General features: G+C 45.5%; 1 protein-coding gene across 7 annotated transcripts in view; it reads left to right on the forward strand.

Annotated features, from left to right (window-relative positions):
• The window catches only part of PDE8B (phosphodiesterase 8B), a 260,529-nt gene that overhangs the window by 102,213 nt on the left and 132,839 nt on the right, over positions 1–25,477 (forward strand). For 3 of the 7 annotated variants that reach the window (XM_084881263.1, XM_084881264.1, XM_084881265.1), the window contains exon 1: positions 1,095–1,718. The exons of the other annotated variants lie outside the window; for them this stretch is intronic. In XM_084881263.1, the coding sequence (XP_084737389.1) occupies positions 1,377–1,718 (342 nt within the window). In that variant the 5' untranslated portion in view covers positions 1,095–1,376. Of the gene's footprint in view, positions 1–1,094; positions 1,719–25,477 lie in introns of those variants that run through there. 7 annotated transcript variants of the gene reach the window in all.

Below are 25,477 nucleotides of genomic sequence, written 5' to 3' on the forward strand. Positions count from 1 at the left end.
TCCAGTGAGTAAATGGGCTGTTCTACCTCCATGTTCACATCAGGAGGAGAATGAAAAGCAGCCTTGCTTCTAAAGATGTTTTTATTCTCCTGGAGCCTGTGCATCCTCTCTCAGGGAAGTGATGGAAGGCTCACCATTTCACAGCCCTGTCCAGAGTGTGAGGAAGAGCCCTTGACAACTGGGGACTGGATGGGGTAGAAGCCAGGATGAAAATTTAGCGGCACCCAAGAAAGAGTTAAAAACTCTGGAGGACAAAACCAAGAACCACACGGAGTTTCTGGTTTTTCCCCCCTTGGATCTTAGGAGCGTTTGTGTGTTTAAGTGTTCCTTCCTCTGTAGACGCCCACCTCTGGGCATGAACCTCCCGCCATGAGTAGACATGGAATGCACTTAAGAAGCCTGAGTCGCCATCCCACTTGGCCTCCAGAGTGGAAGGATGGGGGGCTGTGGAAGCACGAGGTCTCGCCTTCGCTTTCTGAGTGTACAGGGGGGTGACCAAGTCAGATGGGAGGGCTTGGGCTATAGGGTCCCTGCTATTTCTGCATGGCGTCCTGATGTTTAGCTCAGGGATGTGTTCATATGTCTTCGTGAAAGGCTTATTGCGGTGCTCCCCCCACCCCTCCACTCCCCCTCCACCGCCCTCAGGCCCCTGCCTGTATGTGTGGCGAGGGGAAGAGAGGCTGGGGCACTGGGGGGCGGCACCAGGATGGTGCCTTTGGACAGTGGGGTGGAGGGAGTGGAGGGATGAGGTGGGGAGGGCGCTGAAGCATGGGGACCGCGGCCGCGCACTGGAGCCCAGCGGACCCAGCCGAGTGGCGGGCGCGCTCGCCCCACCCGGGGAGCCGGGGCGCGGCGGGCGGGGCCGCGGGCGCAGCGGGCCGGGCGGCGGTGGCTGCGGAGCCGGGGCACCTGAGGCGGGAGGAGGGCGGAGGGAGGAGGGAGGAGGGCGGAGGGCGGGCGCGGTCTGGAAGTGGGGGCAGAAGAGGCAGACAGGGAGCGGGCGGGCGCCCTGGCCCGGGGTCACGGGCGCGGGGAGCCGGGCGGCGGCGCGGGCCGAGCGGAGGGAGGAGGAGGGGGAGGCGGCGGCGCGGGGAGCGCGTTTGGGGCGCCGCGGCGGGCGGGGAGGGTGGCGGCCGCCGGTGCGCGCCGGGCGCTGTGTGTGCGCGCTCCTCGGCCCCGGGAGGACGATGGCCCAGAAGGGAAAGTTGGGGTGACGCGTGCGGCCCCCGGAGGCTCGGCTGGGGACTCCGCAGTGAGCCCGACGGAGCGGCGGCCGGGCAGGCGCCCCAAACGCCGAGGCGCCCGCCCCCTCCCTGCAGGTGGCGGCGGGGGCGCGGGGTCCGGGCGCCGGGGACGCGGGGGAGCCCGGCCGAGGGATGGGCTGCGCCCCCAGCATCCACGTTTCGCAGAGCGGCGTGATCTACTGTCGGGACTCGGACGAGTCCAACTCGCCCCACCACACCACCAGCGGGTCGCAGGGCCCCGAGCCTCCCGTGCCCGGCCTCTCGGGGCAGACCGACGCCGCCGCCGCCCTCCCCCGGAGCCGCGAGTCCGGGCCTCCCGGCGCCGCCCGGGTCCGCAGGGCTCGCGCCGAGCTGGGCAGCAGCAGCAGCAGCTCGGGCTCCGCAGCCCCCGCGGCGACCACCTGCCGGGGCCGGCGGCGCCACTGCTGCAGCAGCGCCGAGGCCGAGACCCAGACCACCTACTCCAACCTCCAGGTAAACGCCCCCGGGCGCGGGCACGGCTGGGGTGGGGGGCACCCGCCCCGTCCGTCCGTCTGTCTGTCCGGTTTGCACGGGTAAGGGGGGCTCCAGCGGAGCTGAGTGGCCGTGACGCGGTGGGATAGGGGAGGTGGTCACCCAGGAGGAGTTTACTTTTCATTCGTGAGGGGTGATGAGAGCCAGGAAATCTGAGCAGGAGAGAGACCCCTGGAGGGGTCCCGGGAGCTGGTTCTGGGGGGATGGGTGGGAAACGGGAGCGCATTGGGGAGCCGGCGGGCTGGCCGGGTTCCCATGGAGGGAGGAAGGCTGTGTCTGGGTTCATGCGAGAGAGCAGGGGTGGGTGTCATTGAGAGCATTCGGTGGCCAGTCTGACTGAATGAAAGCCCAGCACCAGGACGACTGGCGTGGCTTTTAGGGGAATGGTGCAGACCTGGGGCTGGGAGACCGTAGTGCCTCGCATTCCAGTGTTTACCTGGGGAAACCAGCCCAGCCGCATGGAGTCTGAGGAGCCAGGCTGGGGATTTGTGAATGAACGAGGGTGTGCGTTTGTGGAAGATGGAGGGAGAGAACCAGAGCGGGACCTGTTGTTTGTCCCTAGTTTGAGCTGGCTGCAGTCGGGACCTAATGGAGAGAACCTGCCTTGAGTTTGGAGGGTCAGTGGAGCCAGGCGAGGGGAGTGGGTTTGCAGTGCAGGGCAGCTGTCTGACGCTGGAGATTCTGCACACACATCTTCCCGGAGGGTGGGGTTGTGAGGAAGTGGGGAAAATGGTCTAAGTGATTAAAGCAGTCACCAGATATTTCAGAAGGAAACGTGATTGTTTTAATGCTGCCCTTCTGTATGTTCTCAAAATACCGGTAAATCCAAGAGGGTTTTCATTGTGCAAACCTGGCCACTGGGCCTTTTATCCATGTAGCCAACAGAATGACAATGGTACATCCCGTTGTGCAGATGGGGAAAAAATACATCTCCATGACTTGTAATGTTCGATAGAAGCTGCATGACATCCACAGCGTGTACATGGCCAGCGGGTTACCAGCAGCCGTTCCGTTGGTTATACACAATCGTGTGTTTAATACTTGAAAAAGTCGTCCCCCAATGGGCCTAGTGTGAGGAGCCTTCTGGTCTTCACTGGATAAAGTCAGCTCCCAGTGGAGGGACGGCTTGTCTGGCTTCAGTCTGGAAGACCAAAAGCCTCCTCAGTGCACTTCTTTTAGCAGCATCTGATTTTGCAACCTGAAGCTTAACATGATGCTTATTTATGGCTGTAGCCTTTTACTGGTAATAATTACATATGTGGTATGATAATATAATCATTATAATAGAACACCATTTATTGAGCCCTGCTATCTGCCAGTTAATAAGCTTTCTCTTCTAGCTTTTGGATGTTAACCATGTGATGATAGAATGTCCAAACACTAGAGACCTGGATGCATGACAGTGCAATCTACCAATGGAGCGTTTGTTATAGAGGCATGTGCAGAACAGCATGTTTTTCTTTTGTCAAGTTTTTCTACACACTGGTTCACATAAAGTTTGCATTAGGAGAAATTTCAGGGAAATAAAATTTTATATTTGGTTAAATAATTAAGTTGGGATATTATCTACAATATAAAGACTGTCCTTTTGCCTCCTTGTTGAAAATGAAGTTTGAAGACATGAAGCAGTAGTTTAGAATGGTGACAACTTATGAACTTTGAAACTTTTTTTAGTTGCTTCAGAGAAATTGTGTGTTTTGCCTTTCAAAGTAGCAGGATTCCCAATTTAGTACCTGGCAACTCTAGCTACCCCATGTTTGTTCAATGAAAGAAAGAATAATGAATGGATTCATTCCCCATGTTTTAGTACTTCTCTCAAGAGGCTACTTAGAGACCAAATGGAGTAAAGACTGGAGGGAAAGTGAGTCCCAATTATTAGCAGCTAGTATAAACTTGTATAAACATCATTGCTACTTGGCTGAAGTGTTAAAAGGCTTGACCTGCGTTGGAATTTAACTCGCTTTGCTTTATCAACAAGATTTTCAAATAAGAGCTTAATTCATTCCAAGCTATTACTAGGAATGTTGGGAATGAAACTGGTGGTTAAATGACTCAGCACTAATTGCACGTGTAGATCTCAGAAACTATAGATTTGAAATTAAATATGAGACCAGAATTATATAAATCCTACAGAATTGTTACTATAGAATTGCTTTAATATATTTAATAGTATCCTTGTAGGACTTGTGATCCAGTGAGATATATATATATATTGTGTGTGTGTATATATATATATATATATATATTCAATCTTCACATGTTCCATACTCGTTTGTAGTTAAGGTAATTTTGTAAAAACTACTTTTATTTATTTTTAGAATCAGAATCCTTATAGCTAAGAGTCTGAGATCGTTGCTAGTCATGGCTGCCATGCTCCCCCTCTCTAAGATGCTCAAGTAGAAAAGTAAAGTCTTTGCTTTTTTTGTCCTGTTTACAGTGGGCTATAATCATTTTTTTTAATTCCCTTTGTACATCAATTATAAACCATATCCTCATTATTTACTTGGTCTCTGGTGTTCCCCAGAGTACAAATATGTGTGCTTGATCTCTCACTCTCTCTCTTTTCTAGCAATAATTCATCTCATTAAGCTTTTAGAATGATGAAGCATTATGATGTCAAACATGATGTCAACAGGAACCTTCCTGAATGCCTAACTTACAAAAAATTATAAACATTAATAATTCATATACAGTACAATGATATCATATGGGTTTCCATTTCTGGTAAGAAATTAGATTTGTCTCCAATTGCTGTAAAAATGCAACTTCCTAGCAATTTCTCTCCATCTTGTTTGCCTTTTTAAAAATAGTACTCCCAACAGGAGAATCCTGCAGAATGCTCACTTCTGATATTGTGCCAGTTTTGTGATTCTTGTTCAGAAATCCTTGGAGGAGATAGTTGAATCTCTCTCTGGGAAGATCCGGGGGTTCTTACAAGCCTTTTCTCATACCAGCTGCTGCAACTGGGGAGGCAGCTGAGACTAGGCTGCTAGTTGTAGAAAGTCTGTATTGACATACAGTCAACTGGCAGCCATCTCTGTGTAGGTTAGCTGTTTGGTGGATCAGGCACAGGAGGTGGAGTTTCCAAAGGATTTTGTGCTGATGGGCAGTGTTGCCAGTTCCCACTTTCTCCTCCATTCATCACACTGACTTATGCATTTAGCCAGTATTTGGGCCAGACTCTGTGGTAGACACTAGGGATCCAGGGAATAGCCATGGAGTTTGGTAAGGAAAGCCTGATGAGGATGGCGAACCTCTTACAAAAGAATGTGTCTAAGCTACTGATTAATGACTTCTATAATATTCATTCCATGTCCTGGTTCTCCCCACCCCCACCCCCCCCTCGAGCTTAAAGGGAAAAGCAATAGATATTTTTCTGAGCTTGTGGTAAATAATTAATGAGGTTTTTATTTAGGGGAAGGATAGAACTGTTTTTGATAAATATTATTTTTGCTCTATAAGTCTTTAGTGTGCATGAGAGTCACTTGGAAGTCTTTTTTTAAAAAATATATTTTATTGATTTTTTACAGAGAGAAAGGGTGATAGATAGAGAGCTAGAAACGTCGATGAGAGAGAAACATCGACCAGCTGCCTGCTGCACACCCCGCACCGGGGATGTGCCTGCAACCAATGTACATGCCCTTGACCGGAATCGAACCTGGGACCTTTCAGTCCGCAGACCGACGCTCTACCACTGAGCCAAACCGGCTTTGGCTCACTTGGAAGTCTTGATTTAATAGATCTTGGGTGGGGCCTGGGGATTTGGATGTATAACAAGCTTCCAAAAAATGCTAGTGTGCTTGTTCTGGGGAAGCACACTTTGAGACGGGTGCTTTTAAATGCATTAAACTGACTGTTAATGGAGTGGAAGGCATCACATCGCATGTATTTGGGGTACTAGTTACAGCTCTGCCTTCACCTTAGTTTGTTTTTATATGAGCCACCTGCCATCTCCATTCATGAAGCCGAACGCTGAGCCTCCAAGGCTGACTGGAGAGTTTGTAGGTGGGGGGAGTGCTGGACCACGTAGCCCACTCTGGCTTCCTGAGTGTGACTTCCCCTCAGGATATAGTGGGGTTTGTAGAACCTGGTGTCTTGCTTTGCCATCACCGTGCCACAGGTGCTCTGCCCCGCTGGAGCCCCGTCCTGCCTGATGGAAAGTTGCAAGGCAAGGGAGGAGCTTAACACTGGCCCACATGACATGGTACAGAACTACGTTCAGTCCTCGACTCTTGAAGTTCTTACTAGACCTTTTCACCATTATTTTTTCATTTTAAAATGGAGCCTAATAATTTAATTTAAAAAAATAAATTAAAAATAAATAAATAAAATGGAGCATAAGCCTCACAAGTTGATTTAGTAAAACTCAAATTTGCTTTCTGCCATAGCTCAGTTTTCCGTTTTCTTTTGAGTTACGTTAATTTTTAAGGACTGTCAGATAATTCTCCCTCACTTGAACTTTTGTTAAATAAGTCCTCAAAACAGAAAGTAACGTGGTGCAAGCTGCTCACTTTTCAGAGGTGCTCCTTCTCCCCTGAAATCCCACGCCGGTGACCACTGAGCAGGACAGGCCATGCCGGCAAGGACGGGTCCTGTGGCACCAGGTGGGTGATGGGTGAAGGCCAGGAATCAGAATAGGAAGGAGGGAGTGAGCCCTACAGAACCAGGTGGGAAGACAGAGCCCAGAATCCAGAAGACCAGCAGAGTTGGGGAGGAGCGGGTGAGTATGTTGGGGCCAGGTGGGCAAGTAAAAGCTGGAATTCAGGGACTTGGCAAAGGTGAGAGTTGCTGAACCAGGTTGAGACTTCTGAGTGGGGGACAAAAGCTGTTTACTTCCTTCTATGTGGGTTTCTCCAGTGCCTGCCGGAGACACCGGTGACAAATCAGAAGTTTGTAAGTAACCTCGGCACCCAGGTGAGGCAAGACTAACCCACCCGCCTTCCTCACACCTGACCAAATAGTGTCTGAACATGAAACAGATGCAGATTCATAAGGATAATTGAAAATTAATCTAAGGACTATTCCAGGAGTGTTAGGATGAAAGAAAATGATCCCAGCGATAGGAAAGGGGGAGCTAGAAAAAGGCAATAGGAGGGAATGGTTATGGGAACCCGAGAAAACAAACCTGTAGGGTAGGGCAGACCCACAAGCTGTGGTCTTAGGGAGGAAAGCAGCGGTTGGAAGTCTGTGGCCTGGCAGGGGATCCAAGGGAGTAAATACTTCCCATTCCATTGTCCTCCCGTCCATCCATCTCCAGCCAGACGGGTACCTCCTTCGGCCAACACATCTGGAAACCAGGATATAGCCAGGGAGCCCATTGATGGAGGTTTCCAAGAGCAGGGTAGAGAGGACCCTGGCCACACCCCAGAAGCCCCTCTGGAACAAGTGCTGACGATGTTCAGCATCATTAGGGATATACCCTGCTAAGCTCAAGTCAAAATGAGCTATTTTGATGAGTGCTTAAAATAATGACATTTTTTTTTAATGGTCCTTGAACGCATTGTTTATGTTTCTCGTTTGTTTAATGACTAATGATACGAAAATATGTGCAGTTATCTTGTTTGGAGACCTCTAAGTTATTGCTGAAAACAAACCCTCCTCCTCAGTTCCCTCTCCGCCCCGACTCTGCTCAGACTTTCCTTAGTCAGCTCTGGCTGCTGGCACAAACGGCCAGGAACAGGTGACTGAAACCACAGACCTCTAGTTCTCCCTGTTTTCCCGTCTGGAAAGGGCAAGCTCAAGCTGCTGCAGGTTCTGCTCCTTGTGGGTGCACTGTTCCCGGCTTGCAGATGGCTGTCTGGTGTGTGTTCGCATGGCAGAGAGCAAGCGAGTCCTCGTGTCTCTTTCTCCTCTTGCAGGGACACTGTGCTGGGGCCCCACCCTCACGCCTTCATCGAACCTAATTCTTTCCCAGAAGCCTCACCTCCAGAGACCAGGCTAGGGCTGCAGCGTAGGGATTGGGGAGGGCACACGTAGTCAGTCCACACTGACTGTTTCTGTCATGCCCTCTGCTCCTCACCCACTTCCCTGGTCCCCATGATCTCAAAGCCCAGAGGGAGGGGAGGGAAGTTCCCTGAGTGGGATACCAGCTTATTCAGCTAGTTACATTTTTGCTCAATTTGTACTTTCCTGCCCTCTACACCTTCTCTCTAGAGTCTTAGAAAGTTAACAAGTGAGCTTTACTATATGTTTATAAGCTGATATTTTCTATGAAGAATACATTTAAAGCATTTTAGTGTATTCACATGTGTTCAGGAGTTCATTTAAAAAAATAGGTGTTAACATCTTACAGTGGAAGTCTTAGTAGTTTTTATGTTTTAATACAAAACACTGCTTTTTAACAAGTTATGATATAGGTTAATTTAGATTTTGTTGTTGTTAGTTTCTTGCCCATTTTCTCTCTTCTTCCATTGATGGATAAAAGCCAAGTTTTATTCAGGATTTTGATGCTTCACCCTTTATCATCAACTTCTTGCACCTCCTCCTTAGGGACAGTGCTCAGAAAAATAGTTTAGAAGCATGTAATTGCTGCTATCATAAAAATGAGGAGACAATTTTACTTTTGGATAATTCATTAATGAAAGGAAGAAAATATTGTGGTTATCTCTTGTTTCCAAGGCGATTCATATTTTCACGTATAGTTTGTACATTTTGCAACAAGATATGTTAGAATAGATACAGTAATATTGCCTGTTGTTTAAGTCTGTGCTATTCCCAGAGCACTTTATGTACATGGTTTTACTTAATCTACATAAAACACTATGAGATACAAATTTTTATTTTTATTTTACAAATGAGGAAATGATAGAATAAATAACTCAAAGTAAAGGCTGGAATTTGAATACAGGGTCATCTGAATCCAACTTCAGGGCCCTTATCCACTGAGCTTTATTGTCTCTCACACAGGCCTGACAGCCCAAGGCTGGCCCTGTACCTATAGAGTTATGTGGAGCAGAGAGGAGAGAAACAGGTGTATGTGGGGCGCAATCAGGGGGTCTTGTGAGTGAGGTTTTTCCTCTTACATGTTCACCGTCACCCTTCTATTAGCTTGAACTGGAATGTTATTTTGAATTGAGTGAATGGTAAAATGCATACAAAATTGGAGTAGCTTTGTCAAAACAGATCATTATTTTCAATGAACACAGTACTTGGCACATTAAATATTATACAAAGATTAGCTGCTAATAATCCTGTGGTTGCTATTATTTCTGTTTTGCTAATTAAGATGAGATTGGTTATTTAGGATTCAAAATTGTTGAAACATGTAATTGGTTTTTTTTTTAATTGGGAAATGTATCCAACTTTCAAGAAGATAGATTTGGCCAATGTAGACGACTGACTAGATTCATGCAGACAGACACGTTATCCTGAAGCTTTGAAAACTGCTGCTGGGTTTGGTCTGCCGCGGCTGTATTTCCAAAGGAGATGACATGGTAAAATTTTGCCTGTTGAAGGCCCAGGATGGAGTTTGAGTCCCGTGACTGCTGGGCCCACACACAGCCTCTGTCCTTGTAGGTTAGGGCCTTAATATTAAAATCCATTCTACCAGCTGATGCTTCATAAACTTCAGTAGTGTTTTGAGCTGAGCTTTGGCTGGAACTAAACGTTTCTCTTTTCCACACAGTCTAATAGAAGCCCTGACTACCATAGCTCCCTCCAGAATTCTGTCAGAATTATACCCACCACAGTGATGGCCAGACAAACATGAGAGCAAAGGATCAGCTTTGTCAATGGCTGGGCCAGCGCTGATTAACATCACTTCCCAGAGTCCATCATGCACGTAGACTCTGTGAGCTTCCCAAAGCTCAGCGCCTTTCTCTGCAGAGATCTGGCCCACTAGGGTGCTGATCATGCACCTTCATCCCTTTGGGAGGAGCTGGTGAGGGCAAGAGGGTGGCCCGTTATTCTCTCTAATGGCTGTGACAGGAAGGGGTATTGCAGACACCTTCTCCCCTCCCCTTTGCTTGTTGAGATTTTAGAGGAAAAGGCTAGAACCTCTTCTGTGCGTCAAAGATGCAAACTTTAAGTAAGAGAAAATCAGGAAATGCTTTGAATAAATGTAAAAGACAACCCTCACGTTTATATTTATATTCCATGACAGAAATATACTTTGTAAGGCATCTAGTTGGTATTGGGAAATGGTTTTCATATAGAAACAATGTTATATATGTTTCCAGGTTAGCCCCAAAATGTATTTAGCCAGATTGTATAAATAGAATATATTTATAATATTGAAACCATATTTGAGAGAAACATAAAATTGAATTAGAACTAGTGTTTCTTCTGTGCGCATTTCCTTTGGGAGAAACGGGCTTCCCTGGAGGGAGGTGAAGCGAGGGAGAACCTGCGATGCCCCCTCGAGGAGTAATTATCCTAAGTGACTGTTGGTGCTGAGGAGGTGAGGGCTCAGGTGGTGGAGAGAGAACTGAGGCGCAGGGAGCTCAAGGGGCTTGACAACTACTTCAGTGTGAATTTTTTAACTCTCACAGTTCTCTGTTTTTAAATTGTAAAGCCATTATACATTAAAAATGTAATAACTGCTATCTTAGTTTGGGCCGCTATAACAAAAATCTCATCGACTGCGTGACTTAGAAACAACAGCGATAAGTTGCTGGGAAGTCCAAGATGAAGGAGCCAGCAGATTTGGTTAGGATCTGATTTCTCATTCATTGTCCACAGTCTTTTCACTGTGTCCTCACCTGTCCATTCAAGAGGGCTCTGTCCTCACGACCTAATCACCTCTCTAAGGCCTCACCTCCTAATACCACCACACTGGGGCTTGGGATCCAATATATGAATTGGGGTGGGGGTGGGAGTGTCAGACATTCATTCTGTAGCAACAACTGTATGTAATATCAATCACGTTTTTCTAACTGTCTTACTAGTTTTTAGCTTTTGGTATCCAAATAAGGTTCACTCATTGTGATTGGTTGATGTGTCTTTTAAGTCTCTTCATCTTTGTGTTTCTTTTCACTGGCAGTTAGTTAGTCGAGGATCCTGGGTTGTTTGTCTTGTAACTTTCCCCCCCATTCTGTGTTTTACTGTTTGCATTCCGGGGTGCATCTAACATGTTTCTCTGTCTTCTGTGTTTGCTAGAAATTATAGCTAGATTTAGAGGTTTGCTCAGATTATGCTAGATTTTAGGGGTGAGAATACATTTGAGATGATACTATGTTCTCATCTGTGTTTGGTTGTCTCTTGGCAACCCATTATTAATTGTTGCTGCTTACATCCGTGAATAGGGGTGTAAAATTGTAATATTCTTGTCCTATCATTTCTCCTTCACTTATTAGCCAGAATATCTCTAAAAAGAAAAACTCATCAACTAGTTGGTTTCCCTAGGACAGAGTTTATATAGGAAAGGAAGGTTAAATGTGTGAATCTTTCCTCTTACTTCCAGTTTTCAAAATGAGATGATTTCCTAGCATTCTCCTGGGGTGACACTGACTTTTATGTACTTGTTTCTCTGTTCGCTTGTTTAGTATCACTATGAATCACACACATATTTGGTGCATGTCAACTCACTGCAGTTGTTATTCTTTAGGTGCTCAAATGACTCGTTTTTGACTGGGGGGAGCTTAAGTTGATGAGGCACTTTTTGAAGAAATAAAGCAAAGTTGATTAAACTATGTCCTTATTCTTAACTTTTCTTTCCTTTCCTTTTCCCTTTTTGTTTCCTTTTCCTTTTCCTTTTCCTTTTCCTTTTCCTTTTCCTTTTCCTTTTCCTTTTCCTTTTCCTTTCCTTTGGTAGACGAGGACTTGTGGACCACCTGTAGGTGGAGCACATCTACTAGTCGTTCTTGTTCCATGCAATTGAGTTTGCTGTGACCCCTGGCGACTCTATGAATGAGTGATGTCCTGTCCTTATCTCTAGTCATACCGAACCTCACTGCAGCTCTTTTCCTATAGTTTTTGTGTTTACAGAGAGGCAACCTGGTGTGATGGAAAGATACTTATTGGCCAGGGCTTGAGCTCCAACTCTGCCTTAGTTAGCTTGGTGACCTTGGAGAGGCTGCATGACTCCTCCTCCTAAGGTGGGGATAACACACCCTCCAAAGGATTGGTGTGAGTGTGACAGATGTACAGTCCCTGTAACCTCCCAGGTCCTCACGAGTGTGTGTGTGTGTGTGTGTGTGACTAAGTCTCTGAAGTCTGGAGTGTATCTTACACCTACAGGGCAATACAATATGAAGAGCACCTGTCAGTGCTGATTGGTCACATAGTGGCTACTCTAAAGGGAGAAGGGAGGAAGAAAGTGAAACTTCACGTAAGAGCTATAAGTGAAGCAATTATAATCTGCGATTGAACTTGACAAGAAGTATAGTACAGTAATTATGTTGGTTCTTTGTCTCTTGGTTCTCAGCTCCAACCTCAGCTTTTTCATATTCTCTTTTGTATTATGTGAGGGACAAACTGTATCGTTTAGATTTCATTGCCAGCTGGTCTCCTGATAGATGTTTCAAGTAGTAGGTAGGGAATTGAGATGTGGGAGAAAGGAAGAGACAATAGCAGTGGCTTCTGCTAAGTGGCAGGGGTGGGGTCCCGGATTGCGAGAGGGCGCAGGCCAGGCCAACGGATCCCACGGGTGCACGAAGTATAATAAAGCTTCATGTACACACCACCCAGCCTCACAGTTATAAAATTAAAGCTATTCTTTTATCTACACCATCTTCTCTCCTCCCTACTATGGACTTATTTTAAAGAAAATCTAAACCATTACATTATTTCAGCTGTAATTTTTTCAGCGTATAACTATAAGAGATAAGGACTGTTTAAAAAACAACCTTAATACTATCAGCATACCTAAAATTAAAATAATTTCTTTTTAAAAAAATATATTTTATTGATATTTTACAGAGAGGAGGAACGGAGAGAGATAGAGAGCTAGAAACGTCAGTGAGAGAGAAACATTGACCAGTTGCCTCTTGCATACCCCCCACCAACGGTGTGCCCGCAACCAATGTACATGCCCTTGACCGGAATCGAACCTGGGACCTTTCAGTCCACAGACGGACGCTCTACCACTGAGCCAAACCGGTTTTGGCTAAAATAATTTCTTAATATCAGAAAATACCAAGACAATGTTTAAATTTCCCTAATTATCTCATACGTGTCTTTATTTAAAAACACTTGACATATGAAACATCTTTGAAATCAGGCCCACCTGTTGTCACTGGTTGATATGTTTCTTAAATATCTTTTTATGAATAGGTTCCCTTTCTCTCTTTTTCTCTCACAGTTTGTTTGTTGGAGAAACTGGGTTCCTTGTCCAGCAGAGTTTCCCACAGTCTGGACTTCGCTGATTACATTCCTGTGGTATCATTCACCACATTTTCCTGGCCCAGTATTTCCTGTATATTGGTAGTTACATCTAGAGGTATATTGGTTGGATTCAGGTCTGTTTATTTTGGCAAGCCTACCTTTTAGGTAGTGCTGTGACCTCCGTCAGGAGGTACCTAATGCCTCATTCTCTCTCTTTTTGGGAGGCAATAGTGAGGAGGGAATACATTTTTACTTTTTAAGTGAGGAAGTTACTTGATGTTTGGATGAGGCACATGTGGGAGATGGAACAGTCTAGAATGATGTCCCAGTTTTGGTTTAGTTTTAAAAGATCTAAAAATCTGGGGCAAGAGAAGGGGGCAGAGGGCCAGGAATGGAGAGAGGAAGAGAGGAAGAGGGCTCTATGTATGTAGGTAGGTTTATACATTTAATGATTGGCTACAGGAGAGCTTAACTTAGACATTCTTTACCCTGTTTATATTTCCAATTTAATCAGTGTGACTGTGTAAATTTACTTTTTGGTCAAACCTCAGTGATAGGAGATAGAATCAAATACAGAATTCGTTTTCCTTGCAAACAGTTTGAGAAAAGAAAAATTAGTGTGAAAATGCTATTGAGCTTAGACCACAGGTGAGGAGTCCCTGTCTATTCCTGTCTTGTGCTGTTATAATCTGGGAGCATGTAATGCTGGGGAACACTGGGTATGAAGTGCCATGCCACTGGACTTTTATTTAATTAGGATATAATTCACATAACATAAAGTTTATAATTGTACATTTAAAAAAATGTATGTTTTTATTGATTTTTTTTTTTTTGAGCGAGAGAAAGGAAGAGGGATAAAGAGAAACATAAATGTGACAAAAACTTTCATTGGCTTCCCTCTACTGGGGATTGAGTCTTCAACCCAGGCATGTGCCCTGACCTGGAATTGAACCGGGGACCTCCTGGTTCATGGTTCAATGCTCAACCACACCAACTGTTGTAGATTTTAAACTGTGCAATTCAGTGATTTTTAATATATCCATTAGGTTGTGTAACCACCACCATTGTCTAATTCTAGAATATTTCCATTAACCCAAAAAGAAACTCCAGACTATTGGCAGTCAGTTCTAATTCCTTATCCCTTGGCAACCACTAATCTACTTTCTGTCTATAGATTTGCTTATTCTGAACATTTCATGTAAATGGACTCAAATAGTACATGTCCTTTTGAGTCTGGCTTCTTTCACTTAGCATAATGTTTTCATGGTTCATCCATGTGACAGCACGGATCAGTATTTTATCCCTCTTATTGCCAAGTAATATTCCACTGTATGAATATGCCACTTTTTGTTTACCCATTGATGGACATTTGGGTTGTTCCCACTTCTTGGCTAATATGAATAATGCCGCTATGAACATTCTTGTAAAAGTCTTTGTGTGGACATATGCTTTCATTTCTTTGGGGGCATATACCTAAGAGTAGAATTGCTTGCTCGTGTGGTAACTGTATGTTTAACTTTTTGAGGAACCCCCAACCTATTTCCCAATGCAGCTGCACCATTTTTCATTTCCACCAGCATACAGGTGGGTCCCTATTTCTTCATATTCTCCCCAACACTTGTTATTATCTGTCTTTTTCACTATAGCCATTCAAGTGGGTATGAGGTAGGGTCTTATTGTCGTTTTGATTGACATTTGCCTGTGGAAAATTCAGAGATTTTAAGAATTAAATGAGAAACCATAGTGAAATGTGGCATGGATTTGGGTCTCAGTTCTCTGCTAGACTGCAGAATCCCGCAGTATGACCGTATTTGTGTTCCTCGGTGTTTTTATTTACGCTGAAGCCTTTTGGCTCAGGAAGGCAGAGCATAGGCCTAACTCCCGCACTGAGCTTTCTATTCATGTACACACCCATACACCCATGCGTGGCAGAATCCCCTGTGCAGACCTTTCCCGGAGCGCTGGAATCACACTGTAATGGGGCCCAGCCTGTGCATTAAAGAACTCACTCAGTCTTAGAGAAGTAATGGGTATGATCTTGAGGAAAGGCAAGAGACTTGGCATTTCAAGGATCCTTAAGCAGCACTTTCTTTTGCTACCTGCAGGAGGCGCTCATGAGCATATGTGATTTAGTGCACTGTGACAGCCCAGAGGTGGCCATTTTAGTTGGGAACTAAGGTTTACATTTAGTTCAGGAGCTTAATATGAATACAAAATCATTGGAAGCACTGAAATTAAATGTGGGTCAGGTTTCTGGCTTGGGCACAGTGAGTCGCACAGTATGTGTTGGTTCTTGATATTGGTTTTGCTAATTTAGAGGGGCTGGTGGTAAAGATAATTCCCAGATGGTGGCTCTTGCAAAACCCATGTATAGTAGTTTTGGAGGCATTTCCTACGGGTTCATATGAATGCAGATGCAGGCCGATGGTGTGGATATTGACAGTGCAAACAACACAAGCCAAGCTATGAAGGCCTAGCCCAGAAGGACTTGGGGAAGGTCTGTGTCAACCTGCCCTTCCCACTTTTCAATTCTTCCTGTGGCTTATTCTGATTAAATGGCCTGGCCTCATAGATGGACACGCAGTTCCTAAGGAAGCATTCCGTCTCTCCTTAGACCGCTCTTCTCTGGTTGCAGCGGAATGGGTAGGGTATAGGCTTTACAAGGGGGATTTCAAATCATCACCTTTTCTAGATTCTTTTGTATGATTGCCAGGGAAAGCAGAGATGGTCGTGATGGCGACAATGTGAGAACAGAGTTGTGTGACAGAGGGTTTGCTCCATGTTAATTCAGGAAGTATTGCAGTTGTCAAGTTGCATCCTCCAGGGCCCCTGGGGAAACACTTCATCCCAGATGTTCCGATGAAGAGACTTAGATGGAGAATCTGCTGACAGAGGCGTGAGCAGAGGTGGGGGAGACAAGGGACAGTGAGGTGCCCCCACCGGCAGCTGAGTGAAGCCCTAGCCGTCCTGGGGTTGAAGAGGCCCGGGAGGAAAGCGCCCTGTTGGCTGTGGGGCCCCGGCGGGGGCTGTCCTGAAGGCCCTCTGATTGCCAGGCCTGGGAGTGAAGCGGGGAGGAGGGGGACGTAGGGACCCACCTCTCTCTCCTGGCCCTCCCCTGCCCTGCTGCTGCCTCAGGCAGAGGTGAGCCTCCAGGCACAGGGCAGGGCACACACGGGGGAGGTGGTTTGCAAGTGGAGACTAATTTGCACAATAACCAGTTATTTTGCAGCGAGCACATTCTACTTTTTGTTAATTTTTAGAAGGTGTTCTTTTGGAGAAACATCCATTGCCCATTTAAAAAAAATTTTCCATTGTCTTTTGCAGTTGCTTATGTAAAACTTCTTATCTTTTAGGTTGCAAACTTGATTATGAAATCTCTTAGACGTTGTGCCTTTTTCCTTCATTTTCCCCATACATTGGTGTAGATTATTGTTCTGTGAGAAACCTGAAAGTGAGAGAGCCACATGGCTGCACTGTCTTTCAAATTGTCAGAGGGAGATTTTTACACAAAATTTCAGATTTGTGTGTAGATGTTTGTGAATTATTCAGAGGTAGTCCGTTGTCTTCGAATCAGAGTAGTCAGAGTGGAGTTGGCTTAGGGGTTTTTGTAACCGTAGCTGAAGGGAGGCTGCAGCATGTCAGAGGCACCCAGATAGTTGCACGTGTCTCCCTGCACACAGGCTGGGGATCATTTTGCTTCATGGACTGTGCCGACTTGAGATGTGGTAACCAAGTGACCTGTTCTCTGTCGCCGTGTGTGTCATTCTCCCAGGTCTGAATAAAGGGCAGATGAAGGTCTGTGTCTCTGGGTGCCTATGGGGTTGCTAGGAAATGATTTTCAAAGTGCTTCTTGGTGATGCAGCAGGTCGAACTTTTTTTGTGCAGTGTTGTCATGGAAACAAGTGCATCATTGCCTTGTCTAATTTATCTTTTAGTGATAAAAAAAAAATTGTAATCCAGGATTAACAGATAAAACACAATTTTTAAAAGGTAATGAAATAAACACACCCCGATAACTTTAAGGAGGATACTGCTGTAAGGGCCACATCTTCTGAGTGGCAAGATTTCACTGGCACTAATTCACATTGATCAGGGCTTGGCATTGTGCCATGATGGGGGCTAATTGATTTGTTTTCCTAATTTGGAATAAGAAAGCCAGGACTTCACCCGGTGGCTAATTGCTGTGGGTCTTTATTACTGACCCCAACTCCTGGGCTGAAGTGAATGGAAGGCAGCACAGTCATTGTGAGTCTTCCCCGGTTACCAGGGATTTGTTCTTTGATTGGCCGGTGGGTTATTTATTTATTTATTTTTTATCTCCCCTCCACCCTCCAGCACCCTCACCCCAAGAGCAGGTTGTGGGCTGACAGGGAGAGCCCTACCTTGCACAAAGGGCCATAGTATAGAAATGGTGCCCTCGGCTCACCCTCTGGGCTAAGCAAACTGGACACCCTCACCTCCCCCAGAGCAGGTCCGGGAGCAGAGTCTGCCCTGCCTTCCCGTGGTCCTTAAAGGGCCTCTAAGGGGAGGAGTTCCTCCTCTTCTGTGGATGGAAGACAAAACCTCCCAGCGCTGCATGTGTGATGGATACTAGCAGTGGTCGGCAAACTCATTAGTCAACAGAGCCAAACATCAACAGTACAACGATTGAAATTTCTTTTGAGAGCCACATTTTTTTAAACTTAAACTTCTTCTAACGCCACTTCTTCAAAATAGACTTGCCCTGGCCGTGGTATTTTGTGGAAGAGCCACACTCAAGGGGCCAAAGAGCCCCTTGACTAGTGTATTAGGATCAACTTTCAAATGGCAGTACTTAGTCAGGATAGGAGAACTGTACTGGAGGAAGATTTTATCCCGTGTTTCGTAGTCCGTCCTTCTCCATGGAGATTTAGCTCCTGGGGTTTTATTCCCCACTCCCCAGCTGTGTGTGTGTGTGTGTGTGTGTGTGTGTGAAATAGGCATTTGTTTCGTTGAATTAAAACCTTCTCATTTGTTTTAGACCTTTCCAAAATATCTTTTATTAATATTTCCAAGTTTAATATATGTTTGAGTTTTTTGCATGATAAGGGGGGGTCATTTTTAATCTTCCACAAGTCCTAAGATTGAAAAGATCGATAATGGAAACAAGCCAATTTAATCAGAATTTCACTGAGCAGCACTGAAGGCCCAAATCGATTTTCTTTCACAGCCAACAGTGCTCTTTCCTCCCCTGGCCTCTTCTGCCCCATTCGTCTATTTACTGAGCACCTGCTTTGAGCCGTGTACTTTTGGTGCACCTGCTGTATACAGCAGGAGCCTTCAGGAGGCGGAGGCGGAGGCTAGCCGGGCCTGAGGCTGTGCAGAGTGGCTGCCACCAGCAGGATGCCATCTGGCAGCTGTGCTGGGATCCCTTGCTGCCGTCCATAGTTGCTTCTTATAACTCTGGCTGTTTCCCCAGTTCCAGAGTCTTGGCCGCAGTTCCTGATTACAACATGGTACGCATGCCCAGTGCTTCCGTATGACCTTCCAGTACTGACCTTCGGTAGGGAATGTCACTTGGTTGGTAAAATGCCGCCCCCCTCCCCCACCCCAACCTAGAAGAACCAGGTAGCTCTTGACTCCAACCCACAGCTTTTTGTCTTGTGCTTTGATCCCACTGCTTCCATCTCCACGCGGGCCTCAGGCGGGCCTCCTCCCCACTGTAGTGGCCTGGCCAACCTGGCCACCTGAGGCTCTGTCTGTGCAATGAGACAAGTCCGTCATAGCCAAGAGGACTCATTGCAGACTCAGGAATGACACAGGAGAACAAGCAGGATGACCACTCAGGAGCCAGACCCTCAGGTTTGCTCTCAGGTATTAGCAGCTCTTGTCCACCCTCCAGAGACTCCGTCAGGCCTTTCCTACCTCCTGCCTCTCCCTCTCTGTGACAGTTTCACCTTTACCCTCTGTCCTCGGAGTCCTCCCCAAGATTCCTAGACCCCTCAAGTCCAGGTGAGCCTAAGACCCTCCCAGGGTACATGTCATCTTTGAGAATAAGTGATTGAGAGCTTTTGCTCTGGAATTCTAGCGCCCCCCTCCCCCCCGCCCCCCCAACTTGCTAGCTGAATATTGCTCAGGCTGCTTTATCACCTGCTTAATGGGATAAGAGCAGCACCAGCCTCCTCTGGAAGTTAGATTAAGTGGGAGCATGCATGCAAAGTTCTCAGCGGGGTGCCTGGCATTTGGTAAATGCTTGTGGTCATCACTTGATTGGAGGGCCCTCCTCTTCCAGGCGGCTCCCCACCTACAAGGGTCATCCTAAGCTCTCCAGGCCTGAGGATGACCATGACAGACTCTATCCCATAGCTAACCCCACAGAGGCCTGGGGTCTGCCATGCACTACTTTAATTGACACTGTTTAAGCAACAGATAAAAAAAAAAAATGGCCTGTCTTATAATGTATACCATCTTAGATTTAATAACTACGACAGCCCTGGCTGGTGTGGCTCAGTTGGTTGGGCGTCATCCTGTGCACTGAGAGGTGGCCAGTTTGATTCCCTGTCAGGGCATATGCCCAGGTCACAGGCTTGATCCCCAGTAGGGGGTATGCAGGAGGCAGCCAATAGATGTTTCACTCTCTCTCCTTCTCTCTCCTTCTCTCTGTGTCAAAAAAATCAATAAAAACATATTTTTAAATAAAAACAACCAAACTTAAAAAAGAACGGTCCTCCCCATGTGCCAGGCACCATTCTAAGCGATTTATGGTAATTCGTTGAATCCTCACAACAACTTTATTAGTCTGGCACTGTCACTGTCCTCCTTTTACAGATGAGGAAACTGAAGTCCAGAGAGATGAAGGTCACAGCACCAGGAAGGGGCAGAGTCAGGCTTAGGACCCAGGAGGCGGACTGGACTCCGGGCTCTAATGCTGGGATGTATTGCAAGAGAGTCTTCCTGGGAGGTGACATTGTAGATGAGATTTGAAAGAGGAGAGGGAGCAAGCCACGCGGATATCTGGAGGGAGAGTGTCCCAGACAGAGGGAGACCCCGCGTATGGAACATGCTTGGCATTTTGAGAACCACAAGCAGGCCTGTGGTTTTGGAGTAGGATCTATGAGAGGGAAGAGAGAGAGCCGGGGTTAGAGGGGTGGGGGGTGGGCATATCACTGGTCTGATGGGGGTTATTGTAAGGACTTCTCAAGGGTGTTGGTTTTGAACCAGGTGGGAGTGACTTATTTTACTAGGATTGCTCTGCCTGCTGAAAGAGGCAAATTAGGAGCTTATTGGAACAATTCAGGGAGGAGATAAGAGTGGTAGTGGCAGAGGTGGTCCCTGCGGTAGACATAAATTTGAGTCATCAGCCCATAGACAACACTTAACGCTATGAACCTGGGTGGGGCCACCAGGAGAGTGAGTGTGGACAGAAGGAAAAAGAAACTCAAGAACTAGACTGAGTCCTGGGGCATCCATCCTGTAAGCAGCTACAGCAGCTCGGTTTTTCAAATGATAACTTTGGAACCCTTCAATACAAAATCTGAAATGCAATTTGGCCAGATGCTTGTGGTTTCTTTAGCAAATCAATGTAGCTTTGCCATTTCCCCCGAGAAATCATCCGACGGCTAATGTGAACTTTGCTTTAAGAACACATTATCCCACGAGAGAGTCGGGGATGGTGGTTGGGAACTGGTGTTGGCCGTCAGACAGAGTTGGATTCCAGTCCTGTCCTTGTCACGTGGTAACTGCGTGACCTTGGTCAAGCTACTGAGCCTCTCTAACCTCCATTTCTCCCTGGGTAGAGTGAGAGAATAACCATTTGCTTCTGTGACACAGTTGCTGTGTGATTCAGTGAGGTCCGTAGGTGATGTTCTTCACGTGCCGCTCAGTAAATATTAGCGGTTAGTCTTACTAGGATCGTTTTATGTTGTTATATTATAATGCCCATTTGCCTCCTCAAATTCCTTTTTATCTGTTGAAATATACGGCATTCAACCATGCTTCTCTCCATATTTCAGTTCCTATTGAGCATGAATTAATGTTCTTTCATCAGATTCAAGAGCGGTGTACTTTAAGCTATACTACTTCTGGTAACAAAAGTATTTGAATAAGTATTTGAGTGGAACCATGATTACTCTCAGTGCTTATCAAAGAACAACAACAACGTGTGTGTGTGTGTGTGTGTGTGTGTGTGCGTGCGCGCGTGCGCTGAAGTCTCGGGAAGTGTACCTCCTGGTTCTCTGAATGTTTCATTCGGGAGCTGCGCCTCTGAGGTATTGGTCTAGTTGGAAAAAGACCCTTTGTCACGTGGCTACCATCTCCCCTGTTGATTGCAATTTCTGTTTACAACTATCTGACTCACCTCTTCTTCATTCACCATTTTTATATTGAAGGAAAAACAACAGTACATGTTTACTGTAATGAATAACAATCTGGTCACTCCCTAGGAAGTCTTGTAAATGTACTTATCAAAGTGCTGCTTATAAAAGTAACTACATATTATTCTAAAGGCTTCTAAAATATTTTATTCCTCCAGATTTGAAAATCTGCATTTGAAAGGCCAAATACTTTTATTTCTCAGGAATGCAAATCAGGAAGCTCTTGGAAATAAGAATTCTATATATATTTTTTTCTTTGTTCCCTTTTACACACTTATTGGTCTTTTGGATCAAGTGATTACTAAATAATTATTTGCTATGCTAGTTGAAATTCAAATGCTTCTGGATAATGTGTCAGTGTGCATGTAATGTTTTACATTAAATGTCTTACAGGAAATGTATGAATAACTTAACCCCCCGAACGAGGGAGAAGGTGTTGGCATAAGGTTATTTGACCAGTAACAAGGCAGAAGTATACCGGGTTATGCTGTGTGCATTAGGCTTGTTTTCTTTCTTCATGAGTTTCAATTAAAATTTAAATTGCCCTTTTGAAAACTTCTCAGTTGAATGGCTTCATTTTGACTTCTGTGCTGTCACTGGAGAGCCTGTTGAGACGGAAGGATCACAGAAAAAGTACTGATGAAGGAAGCAAAACACTTAAAGTTGGATGCACTTGGGTAGACTGACGTCCAAGTGCTGCCGCGGTGTTCCTCTGCTCGAGGACCCCTTGCAAAACATTGTGTTCCCGGGGGATAATGGGCCAGTAGCGGCGATAAACAAACATGCTTCAAAAGCCACCCAAGTAGCAGAGCATTCTGGAGAGACAAGCCCGGGTTTTTACAAGAGCGAGCGCTCTGGGCAGGAACATGTTTAACCTCATCTGAGATCCTCCCAGCAGATCGGCAGCTGGAGGAGCTGTGCCTGTTGCAGAGACACGGGGAGGTTTTCAGTGACACGGGGATCAGAGATGGGGCCATTTTCATTGTCTGGGAATTATATCGGAAAGATTGGATGTTATTTTCCACGCTGACATTATCCGGTAAAGGGAGAGAAAACATGGACACAGACCCTTTATCACACAGAGAATTAGAGAACAGGAAGGTGGCCAGACATCATTAGCCAAGGTGCTGAGGGGAAGAGAGCAGGGTAGTTAAACCTATTTCACCTCCATCAGCATGTTTTAGAGGGTGTTTCAGAAAACACTAGTTGTTCGGCATATTAGACCAAAACAAACAACATGGTGGGGGGTCTGGAGCTGCCTGGAACGAAGCCATTTGAAAACCATTAAGGGCAGCCGGGTACATTTCTAATGGGCACAGTAATAAGCATGGTGTGGAGCTGCCGGGTTAGATTTTATCAGTGAGACTTCAGGTGAGACATCAGCCTCTTCTGTTGTAAGTTTCCCATTACACTATTAGTCAAAGTTGTTTTTTCTCTCTCTCATTAGACTTAACATTCTAAGAAGTGTCAAGGAATGTGTACCTTTTAAATGCTAACTACAACATGTTTATTCTGTTTTTAGAAAGTGGTCCCTTTTAATCAAGATTTGCAGGAAAGTTGGAGGGAGAAGTTCATAGGGAATTTTGTAATTGGAATTCAACAGCTTGAGCCTAACTTTTGAGAGCTTCTCAGAAGGTCCTTCTGTGGGACAGCCATAGAATAAAAGTGTGATATATTTGGGTAGAGCCACCATCTATACTACCAAAAACAGATCATCTATAGTTTGGGTACATTTTCAGCCCTTTAGGAGTTAGCATTGCATTTTGTTGTTGAAAAACATCTTTGTTTAAGTATAATTTTCATACTATCAATACAAATTTTTATCTATTTTAAATATATAGTGTCATGGATTTTAGAAAATTGATACAGTTATACAAACATCACCACAACCCAATTTTAGAATATTTCTTTTACCTCTAAAAGATCCCTAGTACCTGTCCCATCCTCCAGACCCACAAAAAATCTTTTCCAGAAATTCTGTATTAATGGAATCATACACTATGTACTCTTTTCTCTCCGGCTCCTTTCACTTCACATAATGTTTTCAAATCATGGTAGTTGGTTCCTTTCTATTGCTGAGTAGTATTCTATTGTTAGCATGTGCCATATTTTATTATCCATTCATCAGTTGATGGACATTTGGGTTGTGTTCAGTCTTTTGCTATTATAAAGCATGCTGCTGTGAACATTGTTATACAACTTTTCATGTGGACATACGTTTTCACTATTTCTCTTGGGTAGAGATGTAAGAGTGGAGTTGAGATTGTATGGTAAGTGTATATTTAATTTTTAAAAAAATATATATTTTATTAATTTTTCACAGAGAGGAAGAGAGAGGGATAGAGTTAGAAACATCGATGAGGGAGAATCATCGATCAGCTGCCTCTTACACACACCCCTACTGGGGATGTGCCCGCAACCAAGGTACATGCCCCTGTCCGGAATCGAACCCGGGAACCTTCAGTCCGCAGGCCGACGCTCTATCCACTGAGCCAAACCGGTCCCGGCTGTATATTTAATTTTTAAGACACTGCCAAATTCTTTTCCAAGGTGCCTGTAGCATGCTACACTCCCACCATCACCATTGCAGCATCTTTTACTTAATGAAATGGCTAATGTTAGGTCTGTGCTTAAGAGTAGCAGTAGTCTGAGGAAGAGGCTGGGGAATGCGTCCCACCACCAGCACCACTGTGGCAGGATGGATGCTGGGAATCGGATCGGACTACACAGCAAAGAATAGGGCCCAGGCTTGAAGGCTGTAGGAAACCCAGAAACAATCCAGACGGGTGGCATTTCAGGCAGTGTTAGAGTGATCTGGACTGGCACTGGGTATGCTGGTGGCAGCAGACTTGTGACATGACATTGACCCCTGGGCACAGGAGGACTCCAGCTGTAGGTGAGGACTACAGAATGAGGCTCCAGCTCCGGGGAGGAAGACCACAAACAGAGCAACAGGGCCTCAGCCCCTGCTGGGCTCATGGCAGGCTTGCTGTGCGGGGGCACTCCAAACAGGGCAGACACATGGTGTCAGATACAGAGATGGGAGCAGATCGGGGAGGAGGCATCCAACAGCTAGGCCTAGGAAACCACACAGGTGCAGGGGGCTACCTCAGACCAGTGAAGATGCTGTAGAATGAGGTTCTTACCAGAAGTCAAACTGTGGGTAGTCCCACAAGTCTCAGTTATGAATAGAGAGCTGAGGATTTGATGATGATGATGATGATGATACAACCACCACCACCTCTTAACTGCTAAGCTAATGTCCTCTCATTTCATTCTTATCTCCTATACGTGGGTCACTTTGGGACCTTGATGACCAGAGTGAGGGGCTGGGAAGTTAGAGGCAGGAAAAGCAAGACCCTAGTTGAAAGTTTAACACAAAATAATCACAGAGACATAGGCCACAGGTTTGAGTCAAAGTACAGTCAGCAAAGGGGAAAATATTAAGTACAAAAAGGAAAGCTTATGTGAAATATTCTCATCTGTCAAGCTCTTCGCTACTACTTGAGTTATGTTTAACATCAGTCCAATAGTAATGAACTAGAACATTCTCATATAGACTTTGCATCATTATAGCTTTCTGTTGGTTTCAGTAAGATGTTCTCCTTTTCTCCAAATTAGCAAGATGTAAAAACTAAGAAAAGTTTAAAGAATGAACAAATAAAATAGTTTTTTGCTTTTTCTAGATCATTAAAATAAGATGAGAAAATATCCTGAAACTGAAGCATCTCCATCAGTGCTTTGTAACTTTTCAATGATATCGTATGAAAAAATACTGGATTCTTTCAGGAGGCATGTTGGTAACCATCTCCTCCTCATCCTTCTCCTCCTGCTCCTCTTCTGCCTCCTCCTCATCAACTATTTACTGAGCTTATACAGTCGCTGATCATAAAGAAGACGAGGCCCAGTCCTTCTGAACCTTAGAGCTCAGAGGAGAGTGAGTTGACATTCCTTGGGCCTCCTCTGCCTACCTCACTTCCCTTTTCTCTTTTGTCTTCGTTTCATTGGGAGGCTGTGTGTGTGTGTGTGTGTGTGTGTGTGTGTGTGTGTGTGTGTGTTTACATCTGTATGCATTATTTCATTTGATCTTCACAGATTTTGGTGAGAGAGGTATATTGTTATCCTCGT

This window comes from Pipistrellus hanaki (genome assembly GCF_964339955.1).
Source record: "Pipistrellus hanaki genome assembly, chromosome: 4".
Lineage (NCBI taxonomy): Eukaryota > Metazoa > Chordata > Mammalia > Chiroptera > Vespertilionidae > Pipistrellus > Pipistrellus hanaki.